Source organism: Nelumbo lutea, chromosome 7 (genome assembly GCF_056320005.1).
Source record: "Nelumbo lutea isolate HS-2025 chromosome 7, American lotus-T2T, whole genome shotgun sequence".
Taxonomy (NCBI): Eukaryota; Viridiplantae; Streptophyta; class Magnoliopsida; order Proteales; family Nelumbonaceae; genus Nelumbo; species Nelumbo lutea.
The window spans coordinates 16,493,525-16,509,182 of record NC_142690.1 but is presented as its reverse complement, the minus strand read 5'-3'; the positions used below and the strand labels follow the sequence as shown (position 1 = coordinate 16,509,182).

The 15,658-nt window shown below is 44.3% G+C and overlaps 1 protein-coding gene and 1 long non-coding RNA gene across 3 annotated transcripts; both read left to right on the top strand.

The window, feature by feature from the left end:
- Positions 1–599: 599 nt before the first annotated feature.
- LOC148845344 (alpha-terpineol synthase, chloroplastic-like) lies at positions 600–4,869 on the top strand. 2 transcript variants are annotated; one of them, XM_088956185.1, is made up of 7 exons: positions 600–792; positions 1,215–1,476; positions 2,006–2,384; positions 2,938–3,156; positions 3,475–3,613; positions 3,706–3,954; positions 4,405–4,869. In XM_088956185.1, exons 1-7 carry the CDS (start codon positions 682–684, stop codon positions 4,693–4,695), a joined length of 1,650 nt encoding a protein of 549 aa, XP_088812311.1. In that variant the 5' UTR covers positions 600–681; the 3' UTR covers positions 4,696–4,869. The 2 variants fall into 2 exon arrangements, with proteins under 2 accessions (XP_088812311.1, XP_088812312.1); XM_088956186.1 differs by having other exon boundaries at positions 601–792; positions 4,499–4,622.
- A 732-nt stretch (positions 4,870–5,601) lies between these two features.
- On the top strand, positions 5,602–9,330 carry LOC148845343 (uncharacterized). Its single transcript, XR_016102577.1, has 3 exons — positions 5,602–7,953; positions 8,023–8,468; positions 8,541–9,330. It is a non-coding gene; the product is annotated as an uncharacterized LOC148845343 (long non-coding RNA).
- The last annotated feature ends 6,328 nt before the right edge of the window (positions 9,331–15,658 follow it).

The following is a 15,658-nucleotide window of genomic DNA, read 5'->3' as shown; positions in this document are numbered from 1 at the left end:
TTTACACTACTTATTAGACACTTAACTTTTCTAAGAAACTAGTAGTTAATAATACATGTGAATGACATGTACCCTTTACTAGTGCATATGATTAACATGTGCCCTTTAGGGTAGTTATATATAGACATGTAAGCTGCTCATCCCAATGGCCAACCCCTTTACACTACTTATTAGACACTTAACTTTTCTAAGAAACTAGTAGTTAATAATACATGTGAATGACATGTACCCTTTACTAGTGCATATGATTAACATGTGCCCTTTAGGGTAGTTATATATAGACATGTAAGCTGCTCATCCCAATGGCCAACCCCTTTACACTACTTATTAGACACTTAACTTTTCTAAGAAACTAATAGTTAATAATACATGTGTATGACATGTACCCTTTACTAGTGCACGTGATTAACATGTGCCCTTTAGGGTAGTTAGATATAGACATGTAAGTTGCTCATCCCAATGGCCAACCCCTTTACACTACTTATTAGACACTTAACTTTTTTAAGAAACTAGTAGTTAATAATACATGTGAATGACATGTACCGTTTACTAGTACACGTGATTAACATGTGCCCTTTAGGGTAGTTATATATAGACATGTAAGCTGCTCATCCCAATGGCCAACCCCTTAGCCCTTTGCCTTCAAAGATTCCTTGTTGAAACACCATTCCCTTCATTTCAATGAATGAGAGAAAGAAAATGGACGAGCTTCAACAACAGAGACGATCTGCCAATTACAAGCCCAACATCTGGGATCACGATTTTGTGCAGTCCTTAAGTAGTGAATACTGGGTTAGCAGCTTTATATATGTTTGGTTGATCTATTACTGTTACTGTACAAATACATTGTTTTGAAAAAACATCTAAGCCCAAACACGACCAGAGACTGAATTTAATTCCAGTGATTTCCATATGAAAGTTTCTATTCCTCCCTGTTTTGCCCCTCAGGCTCCATTTGGGAAGAGTGCGAAACCTTGTATATATATGGTATTTCTAAATCATGCATGTATATTTGCATTGTACATATTCTCTGTAAGTGTGCTCTTCCCAAACTGAGCCTCAAGAAAATTAAATTTCTCTGAATTTTTAATATAATCAAGCCCTTCCTGATAATTTATCCTAGGATTTAATTTCCAATGGATTATGAACGATTCCTTCTGTTTTTTGATGGAATACACCTGGATTAAAACATTGAATTATACTCTATTATGAAGAAAGACACGTACAAAGAAGGAGTTCAAATGTTGAAGGAGAATTTGAGGGAGACTTTTGAGGATAAAGACTTGAAGCCATTGTCTCAGCTCGAACTGATATATGATCTGCAAAGGTTAGGTGTTGGATACCTATTTGACAAGGAGATCAAAAGATTCCTCGACACAGTATCGTCCATCCACATCTCTGAAGTAGGAACTTCCCTTTATGCTACAGCTTTACGCTTTAATCTCCTCAGACAGCATGGTTATTATGTCAATCAAGGTAGACATCAAACACCAATTTACTAATGGATTTTAATCTTACTAGAGATTAAATTCAATGGGGGTTTGATTGGTTAATTACATAACATATATTTTGGAAAATATTTTCTTATACTAAAACTAATTTTCAACTTGTCCCACATTGAAAATTAATTAAATATGTTTTGAATTTTTAAATAGAAGTTTATTTACATTTCTTAGAAATATAAGAGGAGAGAGTATGGAGGCTTGCTACCTTGTAATGCACCCATGCGTGTGTGGCACAACCATGTTTTGCTTGCACATGTGTAAGGTGGCTTTGACTTTTGGTGTGATGCTCAACAATCACGATTTGATTAGGTGTGATCAAGAGACACTATTCAAAATTAACAGTCATAACTATTCAAAATATAACCTTTTGAAGACAGCCTAGTTTTTGTGTTCCCAATTTCCATCAATTATTACTATGACATTTTCTATCCCAGAAAAAAGTGATTAACTATGTTGGATGAAAAACTTGCAAAGTGCATGATTGAATTGACTAAATGCAGATGTTTTCAAAAGCTTCATGGATGAGAATGGTAGTTTCATGGTTAGCATTTCCAAGGATACAAAGGGAATGCTTCACTTGTACGAGGCCTCTCACCTTGCTTTGGAGGGGGAAGCATTCCTAGACGAGGCCCAAACTTTCACAAGAAGAAATCTCATGAACCTCAGAACAAAGGTAGAGTTCGGAGATGACCTAGCTGAGCAAGTGGCTCGTGCATTGGAGACCCCTTTGCACCGGAGAGTGAAGTGGTCAGAAGCTAGGTGGTACATCAGCGAATGTGAGAGACGAGGTCAGATCAACAAAAATTTACTTCAACTAGCCAAATTGAACTTCAACATGGTGCAGGCTATACATCAAGAAGATCTCAAAGAGGTTTCAAGGTAAGTGCGTATGATTAATATGTTAAAATAATTAGCAATCAATATTATGATGGTGCAACCAATTAATTTATACATGGTTTACAACCCAACTTAATCCACACGCAAGACAATCAAGCAGGGAGCTGTGTTGAGCAAAATATAGAGATAGACCAGGATATCAGAGAGGTTGGTCTATCACTTCTTGTTTTTTCTTCGTTATTTAACAGCCACTCGCCTTGGTTGAAACAATGGTACCTCTTAGTCATGACTCATGATGGTGACATGTCAACTGCAACTGATGCAGTAACGTGCTTAGGTGAGATTGATCTATCATTTCTTCCCATCTGGACGGTCTGACTGGGAAAACTGGTGAGAACCATTTTAAATGACTTCACACATGCCCTTCCACAGATGGAGGGTATGCAAGTCTAACTGGGTCAAACAGGCCATATATTAAATGCACATGTTTTACCCAAATCAACAACCATTAACATAAGTCATGAGGAAACCTACATACATCTTTCTTACTTTTGCATCCTGACTTAGTTTGTTTAATTGCCACTGATGCGTACAGGTGGTGGACGAATCTTGGACTTGCACAGACATTAAAATTTGCAAGGGATCGATTGGTGGAGAGTTTCTTATGGACTGTTGGAGTGTCTTTCAGGCCTCAGCATGGATTTCTCAGAAAATCGCTTACCAAAGTTATTTGTTTAATTATGTTACTTGATGATGTGTACGACATTTATGGTTCACTAGACGAATTAGAGCAATTCAGTGATGCCGTCAATAGGTTAGTCGATCTAAAGACCCTTTTATGGGCTGAGTGCGAGATTAACCGATGTTGTTTGGCAAATCTTTTTTGAAAGATCTTTTTGTAAAAAAAAATTTAAATTTATTTTATATGAAAAACTTGGCAACCGACACACGCGAAAAGACATGTACTCGGCGGGACCTTTAATTTAATTTAATTTGGACTATAATTTAGTTACCTTCAGCCATGCTTGGCCCGATTGACCTGCTGATCGATATTTTCCGGATACCTTTAATGGTTCGATCTATTTTTATGATTTTACTAATTATTATTTCTTTTCACTGAAATTATTTTCAGGTGGGATGAAATGGAAATAAAACACCTTCCAGATTATATGAAGTCTTGTTTCCTAGCTTTATATAATACAACTAATGAAATTGCTTGTGAAATTGAGAAACAACAAAAGGTGAACATCATCGCCTATCTTAAGAAAGCGGTATGGATTAATTCTTATGTTGAAATTAAATTTGCTTGGTGGTTACGAATATTTTGGTCTCATTTGTTGATTGAAAGCTCTATTTGTCTTAGTGGGCAGATTTTTGTGCAGCATTATTATTGGAGGCAAGATGGTACAATATGAGATATTCACCATCCCTACAAGAATATCTAAACAATGCTTGGGTTTCATCATCAGGTGGTGTCTTACTGGTTCATTCACTTTTTGCTACAAGTGATGAGGTATCAGAAGAGGCAAAAGAATTCTTAAAGAAAAGTCCAAGTCTTCCTTACTGTTCATCTATGATTATTAGACTTTGCAATGATTTGGCAACTTCAAAGGTAATTATTCATGTGTCTTTAAAACCAATACTATTTGTTTAGGTGTTTGGCAATTCTTAAAGAAAATAAAGATAGGAAGCCAAAAAGATATATGCCCTAAAAAAGTTTATGAAAGCCTAAAATGGCTAAAAAATCCGGAAGCATGCTAACCAACTAGCTAGCTTAAGATGCATGCTAACCGGATAGTCTATATCTTTAAGGACAGGATTTCAAAAACTCACTAATCTTTTGACCATTTAGGCTGTCGGAAGATCTTTCTAAAAAGACTTGCCAAATAGTATCTTAGGTTGAATTTGGAAAGATTACAAATGCAAATCCTTATCTTTTGTACTATTTTGTATGTATTTATACTGTACATATTTGCATTTATACTCTTTCCAAACTGAGCCTTAATTTTTTTTTTTTTAAGTTTAAAGTAATAAACCTTTTTTATGTGGCATGCATTGATAGGAAGAATTAGAAAGAGGTGATGTTCCCTCTTCAATCCGATGTTATATGCTAGAAGCGAATGTTTCTGAAGCAGTGGCTTGTGAACACATAACAGGAATGGTAATCAAGACGTGGAAGCAAATGAATAGAGAATGCACCTCTCAAGTTCCTCATCAACACAAAACGTTCCTTGATATCACCTTGAACATAGCTCGAGTTGCACATCTCATTTACCAATATGGAGATGGGATTGGGATTCAAGACCGTGAAACCAGAAACCATGTGAAATCTTTGTTGATTGAACCCATTTAAATTAAGTATTGCAATATAGTGGTTGTTATTATATATATAATAAGAACAAGTTATACAGCAGTTGATGTAATTTTTCTTGTTTGTTTCTTTTGCATGTTTGTATATTTCTTTTACAGTCGGTAAGATTACATGTGATTGTGCCATTGAGCATTACAAATCAATATAAAAATTCATTTGTGCATGTCTTCTTATTATCATCGTAACTGAAGATATCAGAGACTATCAATTACCTGGAAAATATCCTCCTGTAAGCTTGCTTACATGCTGATAATTAACACTACTCTTTCCCTTTTGCCTCTCTCTTTACCCTGGTAACTTGTTTCACACATGAATTAATGCTGGAACCTCACTTACTCGGCAAGTATTTTACTTGGGAAATACTTTCCTGAATAAACATAATATTTATCCAGATAAATAAAATATATTAGAAAATATTTTAGTGAGATTTTTCCATATATATTGGAGAGATTGTATGGTGACCAAATTAATCGATTGATGGAGGACCGAGTTCTATCAAACATCCCACCTTAAGTAGAATTAGGAGTGAGAACATTCTACTTGCATCTAAGTTCAACAAAATGGTGGAGGAGGAACTCGGACCTTTAGTCATGACATCCGAAACTTGATCTTTGGATGAAATGAACTGAACACACAACTGCCCATTAGAGACATTATCCCATATAGTTAACAAGAAAATCAATTTCAATGTGTACAGTTTGGGCATGAAAAACTGGACTAATGCTAAGCTAAGTATGTCCAATATTGTCACACCATAACATAGGAACAAATGATAAAAGGAAAACCAAACTCTGAATTGGAGTGACTTTATCCAAATGATCTTAGCAATGGTATACTTGCAAGTTATTGCAACATTTCGACACTCAGTTCCCAGCTGGGTTTTGAGAGTCTGCACAAGAATACTTTGTGCTGGATCAATTCTTTGGTGCAACCACGATGAACCAGACCTCCTTTGAGAGTTGGATCTGTCAGCAAAGTTGCTCCCGTTGATCTGGTGTTGACGGGGACAGTCGGAGGAAGATAGAGGGAAGCGAGAGAGAGGTCGGAGGAAGGGGACGAGGGTAATATTGGGTTTTAAAAATTCATCTCTTTAAGCCTACACCCAAGCTCATTTCCCAAACTAGGAGGTGGAAAATTAGCCACCACTTCCCCAACAACATTTTGAAAATTAAAAATGAAAAGTAGTGTCTATATATGGGACTTGATGAGGCACAATCCGGCTACTCCCTGCTGGAGGTGATCTGGCTATCAGCAACGACGGGCTTAATGAATCTGCAAGAGATGAACCAGAGAACCCGGGGTGGTTTATCCGATGAGGTTGCTCCGATGCTTAAGTTAGCACTTGGTTGCGATGTGAAAATGATCTTAGATTGTAAGAGGGCTAGAGAGCAGAGATTACGCAACCCTCACCTCCAGGGGATGGAGCCTTTATATACTAGAGTCTCTGCGGGTTCCGTGGATTAGTTCTAGGATTATCACTGCGACAGGATCCGTTTCCGTGTTAATTTGGGGATAACGCTACCAACCGGTAAGGCTGACCATTTCTGCCTGAATCGGGGAGTGGGTAGATAATATTAGCCGTTACAAGGTACGATCCCGTAAGACGCGGAGTATGGTGACGAGATCCTCAGGGTTGCCATGCAGTGGTCGGTCAACATTGCCTGAGCTCGTGCTCTTTAGATCCGACCTGATATGAGTGCTGAAGTGCCTTGGGACCGAGGTGGTCCTGATGTGACTTTGCACCGGGGTAGACTTGTCCCAAGGTGGTCTGGTTATCCGAGCTCGATCCATTGCGGACTTGGCGTGTCAGACTGAGTTGTTGTCCCACTAGTTAGGTCGTGTCCACGTGTCCCCCTATTACCAGGTCGGGCCAAATCACCCTACATCAATTGCCCCCCACTCCCCGAGCCAGGGGTCCCGGCCCGGTGCGGAGAGTTCATGACGAGCCAAGTGGATTTGGTCTGAGGTTTAGGCAACTATTCAGACGAATCACTGGTCGGACTTGTTCGACCATGTGGTTCAACCAGAAAAAACCCAGATCGTGTATGTCTACGCATGGACGTCACGGGGTCTATAAACTCCGAGGACGTAAAAAAACATGCTAAACCGATTTCATCCTCGGGGGTCGCATAGCCGGTTTTTCTAGGAGCCGTTGGATCGATTTGATCTCGACAATTAGTTTTTGGACATAGCGGCTATAAATAGGGGGCCCGAGACTCATTTTTCTTGCCACAAACTCACAAGTCTCTGTTTTGAGGTCGCGTCGGAGTCCTTCAGCTCGCTGATTCCTTCTTCATTTTCCGAGGTCACACTCTTCTTGGTGAGTTTACGTTTTCTTGAGCTTGTTCTTCCTTTCTCTTCTAATCATGTCTAGCTCCAGTTTAGATAGTCTCTTAGGTACTTTTAGTGAGGTTGAAGGTGCCGAGGTACAAACCGCGGCCCCTGTTGGGGAGGCTGGCTCGTCGCTGGGCGACTCCCCCCTTCGGTCTTTGGAGGGGACTTCGGTGCCCGAGGTTGAGCCATCTCGGCTCGGGGAGACCGAGGTTCGGGAAGAGGGACCATCCTCTAGAATGGAGGCCCCATCTTCTTCCCGAGGTCAGGACCTAGACGACTTCGGTCCCTCTACTATGACCTCAGATAGACTGATGTGTTTAGTAGCTCACTATCGTCTTCCCGATAACTTAGTCTGTAGTATACCTCTAGGTCAATATCCTTGGGCTCACGATCACCATGAGCTCGTGGTCTTTGAGGAGTAGCTCGCTGTCGGGCTGTGCTTTCCGCTTCACCCCTTCATTGTGGAGGTAGTTAAATTCTTTAACATTACCATTGACCAAATTCACCCGAACTCTATTCGGAACATAGTTGGTACCATCTCCCTATTTCATGAGTACGACCGTCCTTTGTCCTTAGACACCTTCAGTTCAATCGGTTCGATTAAGAAGAACTCTACTTGTTTGCACGGGGACGTCAGACAAAGCTATTACGTCTCTCCTCGGCCTGGGTTCAAAATCCAGTTCGGCAGTCTGAACAAGGTTCCGGCCTGGAAGAGAAAGTACTTCATTGTCCGGATTCCTAAAGGGTGGTCCTTTCCAACTCACTGGAGGGTGGCTATCAAGGATCACGGGGTGAGATTAGATGCAGAAACTAGGGCAGTTATCAACTCGTGGAGGGACCTCGGCCTCAAGATGAAAGATTTCTTGGCCAAGGAGAAGCTTGTGCGAGCTGGTCTGAGCCCTCCTGGTAGGTTTCCACCTTGGTGTTTTACTTTAAGGTTCTTTTTAGTTCGTGGCTAACCTTTTACTCTTGCAGTTACCATGCCGAAGGTCGATGCTGAGAACCTTCTCAAGAGATCTCAGAGAGGGAAGAAGAGGAAGGCTTCAAAGAAGCTTTGCCGGGAGGCCGATCCTTCAGCCCCTACCCCATCCGAGGTCCTGGCTGTGGAGCCAATCTCTGTCGAGCTCCCTAAGGAGGAGGTTTGTCCTCAATCCCCCGTAGTGGACCTGGATGATGACCAGGAGGAGGATGCTCGGTCTCATGAACCGGGGAGCACTTCAGTACCCGAGCAGGAAAGCGTCCAACCTCACAAGCCAGAGAGCACTTTGGCACCGAGGCCCAAGTCCTCCAAGGAGAGCATAATGACTCTTCGGGTCGGAATGTGAAAGAGCAGGGATGCCATCTTTCCTGACGAGGTCGCGGAGTGGGCTGACATGTCTATAGCCATGCTCGAAAGCCGAGCTGTCGGTTACTGTATGGTGGTAAGTATCTTACTTTATATTTTATTTTCTTGTCAATTTTTCAAATGTACTTACCTCGGTTTTCTTTGCTAGGTGAACTCTGCCATCCATTCATTGATGTGCCAATCTGAGATCCGCTTGAAGCAGGCTCAGGATGCTGAGGAGAAAGTACGATAGCTTCACCGCGACCTGGACATAGATCGGGGTGAGGTACTTTGGGCCAAGAAGGGAGCTGAAAGCCAAAAGGAACTGATCTTGGTCTTGACCAAGGAGAAGGAAAAGCAGCAGGAACAAATCTCCGCGATGACCGAGGAGAAGTTGAAGCAACAGGAGCTGATCTCGACAATGACCGAGGAGAAGGCGAGGCTTCAATGAGAAGTTGAAAATCTTGAAGCGATGGTTCAAGAGCGAACTAAGATCTTTGGGACCACCATCCAAGAGGCGCGGGTTGAAGAAAGAAGCGATGCCATCAAACGCTTCAAGGAATCCTCGGAGTTCCACGATCTCCAGGTCGAATATGGATCGAGCTCTTATCGTTCCGGGTTCAAACTGTGTAGGTACTTAGTGCGGCAGAAGTTCCCCGACCTTGATCTCGGAGTCCTCACTATGTCGGGCCTTACCCCCGAGGTGGCGAAAGCGACGAACGAAGAGCACAACTCATCAGAGGAAGAGAGTGACGACGAGGTCCAAGAGGCGGGCTCCTCGGGTCAAGAGGACGCGGGAGATCATATGGAGACCGATCCGACTGGCAGTCCTCAAGCATGATTCTGGCTTTCTCTTTTTTTATGTTTTGGATATACACCCCAAGGCCATTGAGCTCGGGTTACAATGAAATCTTTGTACTTACACTTTTCATTAATGAAATATGAACTTCTTTGAGTAATCCTTGTGTAAAAATATTCTAAGTATAGATAACTCCCGATTTGGGCAACAAGTGTATAGGTTACCCAAATTGTCGAGCTACCGACCTGGACAACAAGTAAGGATAACCAAAGTAAAAAATTTTTCTAAGTGTTTGTTACCCTGAACTGTCTACTTAGTAGGGGTAATTTTACATAGTTTACGCCGAGGTGAGCGACACTACTGGGTATATACCCGACCTGTTTTGCGCACATGCTACTCATTTAAATGCCGTTTGTCCCTTACAGGTCCAACCTGTTGTTATGCGCCGAAGTGGGTTAGACATCGTAGGGTTCATACCCAAGCTGTCTACGCCTTAGGCTTTAGAGGTAATTTGCCTATGCCAAAGAGGTGACTAGGACTTATCTGCCTATGCCGAAGAGGCGACTAGGACTTGTCTGCCCATGTCGAAGAGGCGACTGGGACTTATCCGCCCATTCTGAAGAGGCGACTGGACTTATAGGATGCCAAGCTCTTCTATTATCTCAGCATTTTAGTCCTTAGACTTCTGGGAGTGACTCGCAATCCGCTCACCAATTCGACGATCACAGGTAGTATCGCCTTAAATTGCTAATGTTCCAAGCTCGAGGTACCTGTTTCCCTTCTAAGGTTTCGAGCTCGTACATACCTTCCTTGAGTACCCGCTTCACTCGATAGGGACCTTCCCAGTTTGGTTCGAGATTACCTACACCGGGCTCAGGTGCCATAACTTTCCGAAGGATTAGGTCTCCAACATAGAAGTGTCGCTTCTTGATCCGGGCGTTATAGTACCGAGCCACTCTCTGATGGTAGGCTGCGGTTCGGATATATGCAAGGTCCCGTACTTCCTCTACCAGGTCGAGGTTGGTACGGAGCTCGTCATCGTTTGCTTCTTCATCGTATGCCTCCAGGCGTAATGTAGGTATCTCGATCTCGGCTAGGATTACCGCTTCCGTGCCATAGGTGAGGTTGAAGGGGGCTTCACATGTGGCAGTCTTGACAGTGGTTCGGTAAACCCATAGTACGCTGGGCAGCTTGTCTACCCATAGTCCCTTAGCTCGGGCTAAAAGAGCTTTTAATCCACGGAGTATAGCTCTGTTTGTGACTTCCCCCAAGTGTTCGCCACACAGGCCTTCATGAGTGTCAGAGAGAATGAGCTCAGCCTCTGAGGGTCGCAAGCAGCGCAAGTAGGGGAGCGTGTAGGATCTCCGGTACAGCCGTTTGTCTATCATGACGTACTTGGCTACCTGTTGCTCTACCCTTCTGGACGCATTGCAATCTACAGGGAGGGTTCCGTGAAGCAGGTAGCTTGCGAGTGGGTCAATCCAGCTCGGCTCGGTTTGTGTAACAGGAGCGACCTCTTCTGCCCCCCCCCCCCCCCCCCCCCCCCGAGAATGCTGGGATGAGGTAGGTTCTCTATGTACACGATCCTCATGGTATTGATGCTCGTGGTGGCTAACCGGGATAAGGCATCGGCATCAGCGTTCTCGAACCTTGGTATCTGCTTGATGAAGTATGATTGGAAGTTGCATAGAACTTCCCTGACCTTGGCTAGATAAGCAGCCATGGTGGGGTCGCGAACTTCGTAATCGCCGGTGACCTGGTTGACTACGAGTTGGGAGTCGCTGCAGATGATGATGTGTTTCGCTTGCACCTCGTTCACTAGAGTGAGCCCGGCTATCAGTGCTTCGTACTCTGCTTCGTTATTAGATGCCACGAACTCGAACTGAAGTGCGTACTCCAGCTTCACCCTGCTTGGCCCGTACAGAATAATGCCGGCTCCGCTTCCTTGTTGATTGGATGAGCCATCCACATGGAGGATCCAGGGCTCCTCGTCCCAGGTTGGCCTTGCTCTAACCGGGACCGGTGCCGCACTGGTTGAAGCTTCCTCTCTGTGCCCGAGCTCAATCGGTTCAAGGACTGCGATGCTGAAGGTGCACTCTGCAATGAAGTCGGCCAAGGATTGGGCCTTAATCGCTGTCTGAAGCTCGTACCGGATGTCGTACTCGCTGATTTTGATGGCCCACTTTGTCAGTCTGTCAAATACCTTGGGCTTGAGTAAGATTTGCCTCAGAGGTTTGTTGGTGAGGACGACGACTGTGCGGACTTGGAAGTATGGATGAAGCTTCCGATCTACGATGACCAGTGTGTACGCTAGTTTCTCGATCTCTGGGTACCTTGTTTTTGCGTCCCATAAAACTTTACTAACATAGTAGATAGGTCGTTGGACTCGATCTACTTCCTTTATCAGTATTGAGCTGACCACCTCATCACTCACGGAGAGGTATAGCTTCAAAACATCTCCCTCCTCGGGTCGGGTCAAAACCGGGATGCTGGCTAAGTACTTTTTCAGCTCATCAATGGTGAACTGGCATTCTTTGGTCCATTCAAAATCCTTACTTTTTTTAATTGCCTTGAAAAAAGGCAAGCAGCGATCTGCTGACTTGGACATGAAGCGGCTTAGAGCGGCTATACGACCGTTCAGCCTTTGAACCTCCTTCAATTTATGAGGTGGCCTCATATCTAGGATGGCCTTTATTTTTTTGGGAGTTGGCTTCGATGCCACGTCGGTTAACTATGTAACCTAGGAACTTACCCGAGGTGACACCGAAGACACACTTGTTAGGGTTTAGCTTCATAATGTACTTACACAGAATTTCAAAAACACATTGTAAGTCACTTATTAAATAGTTTGAAAGCTGGGTCTTAACGACCATATCGTCTACATAGCATTCAACTTTATTGCCGATCAACGGCTCAAACAGTCTGTTTACAAGCCTTTGGAAGGTCGCCTCGGCATTCTTTAGCCCAAAGGGCATGACCTTGTAACAGTATAGTCCTAGTTCAGTTATGAATGTTGTTTTTTCTTCGTCGACAGGGTCCATCCGGATCTGGTTGTATCCTGAATAAGCATGCAAGAAGCTCAGCAACTCGTGCCCTGAGGTCGCATCCACTAGACGGTCGATCTTAGAGAGTGGGAAACAATCTTTCGGGCAAGCTCGATTCAAGTCGGTATAATCTACGCAGATGCGCCATTTACTGCTGGCCTTTTTCACCAAAACTGGGTTGGCCACCCACCTCGGGTAATGGACCTCCCTGATGAAATCGGCTGCAAAGAGTTTCCCAACCTCCTCATCTACTATCCTCCAACGCTCCGGGGCGAGGTTGCATTTCTTTTGTTTAACGGGCTTGACTACAGGTTCAGTATTTAACTTGTGTGTTATTATCTTTGCATCTATACAGGGCATTTCTGCTGTAGACCATGCGAATATATCTAAATTCTCAATTAAAAAACTTATCAGCTGTGATCGAAGCATTTGCGGGACCCACTAACTTGTGAGTTTCCCGACCTCCTCATCTACTATCCTCAGTGTATCCTGTCGGTCGCTCTAGCTCGATGTCACCCACTAGCTTGGCTTTCCCTCTAAGGGTGGCAACATAGCATTTGCGGGACTCAAGTTGGTCACCTCGCACTACCCCAACTCTGAAGTTTGTGGGGAACTTCATAGCCGAGTAGGTGGATACCACTGTGCGAAGCGCGTGGGTGATAGGCCGGCCTATTATGGCGTTGTATGGGGAGGGAGTTGCGACTACCAGGAAAGTGTGCTTGAATCTCGATATACTAGGCCAGGTGCCAACCTCTATAGGTATTGAAATTCACCCTAGGGGCTTGACTTCTTCTCCGCTGAAGCCTACCAGAGGAATACTTGTTGGCTTGAGATCGCCTTCCTTGAGCTGGAGCTTGTCGAACACGTCTTTAAATAGAATGTCCGCTGAACTGTCGGAATCGACTAGGACAGGCTTCACCTCGAAGTCGTTGACCCTTATCTTTATAACTAGTGCATCGTCAAGGGGGTACTAGACCCTGCATGCATCATCTTCTATGAAGAATATTGGGTCTTCGAGCCTAGGTTGCTTTGGTGGATTATGTTCTTCTTGTTCCAACTCGCGAACCGAGGCCTTCCCTGGTGCTGAGGTGCAGCCCGCGACTATGGATCCGCCGGTAATCATGTTGATCATTCCGTGGATCGGTTTCTCTTGGGGCAACTGTCTTTGTGGCTGCTCATTATGCCTGCTGCTGGACTCAGGAGCATTTCTCCTTTGCTCCCCCTGCCATCTGTTTGGTTCTTATTGTCTTTTTGTACAAAATTTTTTAAGTATCCATGACGGATGAATTCTTCTATCTCATCGCGGAGGTTTCTACAATTTTTGGTGTTGTGACCGTGGTCTCTATGGGCCGAGTATCTCCCGACCTGTTCACTTGCTGCGAGGCGGGGGGAGCAACTTGCCTTTCCCTCCTGCTGTGGGACGAGACCTGGGAAATTTCTCCCCGGAGAGGAGGATGATTGTTCTGACGGCGAGACTTGTTCTGTGGTGTGATCGGACACTGAGGTGGAGCTGGCTATTGATTCTGCTGCAGCGGCGGGAACTGCTATTGGTAATGTTGAAACTATTGGACCTGTTGCATTTGGGCTTGAATAGCCCGCACGCAGTGTACCAGGTCATCCAGTTGGCTCTGTTTGACTACAGGGGGAACCACAGAGGGTTCAGTGATGGTTACACCCACCATATGAGGGAATGGGGCATTTATTGGAGCTATGACTCGAGGTATGTTCAATGTTGGCACCCCATCTGCAGTGAGAGGCACGGTGAACTGACCGGTGCACACGGCCGGGACCTGAGGCTGCCCCCCGGAGACGTTCATTTCACCATTCTGCCTGGCATTGCAAGAGGATGCCATGGATTTTGTGCTTGAGATTTTTGAGTGGAAAGAAGGGCTTTTAGTAGCGGTTCCCACATACGATGCCAAATGATGAGGCACAATCTGGCTGCTCCTTGCTGGAGGTGATCTGGCTACCAGCAACGACGGGCTTGATAAATTTGTAAGAGATGAACCAGAGAACCTGGGGTGGTTTACACGGCGAGGTTGCTCCGATGCTTAAGTTAGCACTTGGTTGCGAAGTGAAAATGATCTTAGATTGTAAGAGGGCTAGAGAGCAGAGATTACGCATACCCTCACCCCCAGGGGGTGGAGCGTTTATATACTGGAGTCCCTGCGGGTTCCGTGGAGTAGTTCCAAGATTATCGCTGCGACAGGATCCGTTTCCGTGTTAATTTGGGGATAACGCTACCAACCGGTAAGGCTGACCATTTCCTCCTGAATAAGGGAGTAGGTAGATAATATTAGTCGTTACAAGGTACGATCCCATAAGACGCGGAGTATGGTGACGAGATCCTCGGGGTTGCCATGTAGTGGTCGGTCAGCATTGTCTGAGCTCGTGCTCTTTAGATCCGACCTGATATGAATGCCGAAGTGCCTTGGGACCGAGGTGGTCCTGATGTGACCTTGCATCGAGGTAGACTTGTCCCGAGGTGGTTTGGTTATCTGAGCTCGATCCATTGCGGACTTGACGTGTCAGGCTGAGCTGTTGTCCCACTAGTTAGGTCGTATCCACGTATCCCCCTATTACCTGGTCAGGCCAAATCACCCTACATCAGGACTCATCTGAGCTACCGTCTCCTCCATGGAAAACATGACCAAGACGAGCTTCTCCACAGACTGCCCTAAACCTTTGTTTACTAGATGCCCTCATCCAGTCTAGGGCCCCCACCACAATCACCTGCTCAAATGTCATTCGGCAGCCCACAACCAACCTTTGATCTTCATCCAACATCCCCTGCTTAAAATCCACAACAGTCCACCTGAGACCACAATTAGGACGTGTTAATAGGATATCTATTCCCTCCACTACAACTTTAATCACATAAACTTCCCTTAAACGCCTTCACTAAGAAAGCTTTGGGAAGTTCAATCTTATCTCCTAGAGCCTCAAGAAGCAACCTTATGTCCTGTCCCCCTTTCTAGTGTAGAGGCAGAGTGTGGAAATGTTGCCACTTGCAAGTACCATTGCTAAGATCATTTGCTTGGTTTTCCTTTTTATCATTTGCTCCTATGTTATGGTGTGACAACATTGGACATATTTTATGCCCACACTACAAGAAAATGGATTCATAACTACTGCGATGTAGCCACAGACACAAAAAGCCGTAGTTATTTCCACAAACATATAATTTCCGTAGCTGAAAGTTGACCTTTAACTACGGTCATCTTGTCAGTGGCTAGAAAGTTATTTATAGCCACGGATTATACTTGTCAGTGGCTATAAGTTGTCGGAAGTTCTGGGATGGGTTGGAAAAGATCACGACGCCCAGTTCTTTCACAAGTTCATTTTACCCAAAGATGTAGAAGTTTCTGATGTCATGACTAAAGGTCTGAGTTCCTCCACCGTTTTGTTGAACTTAGATGCAAGTAGAATGTTCTCACTCCTAAT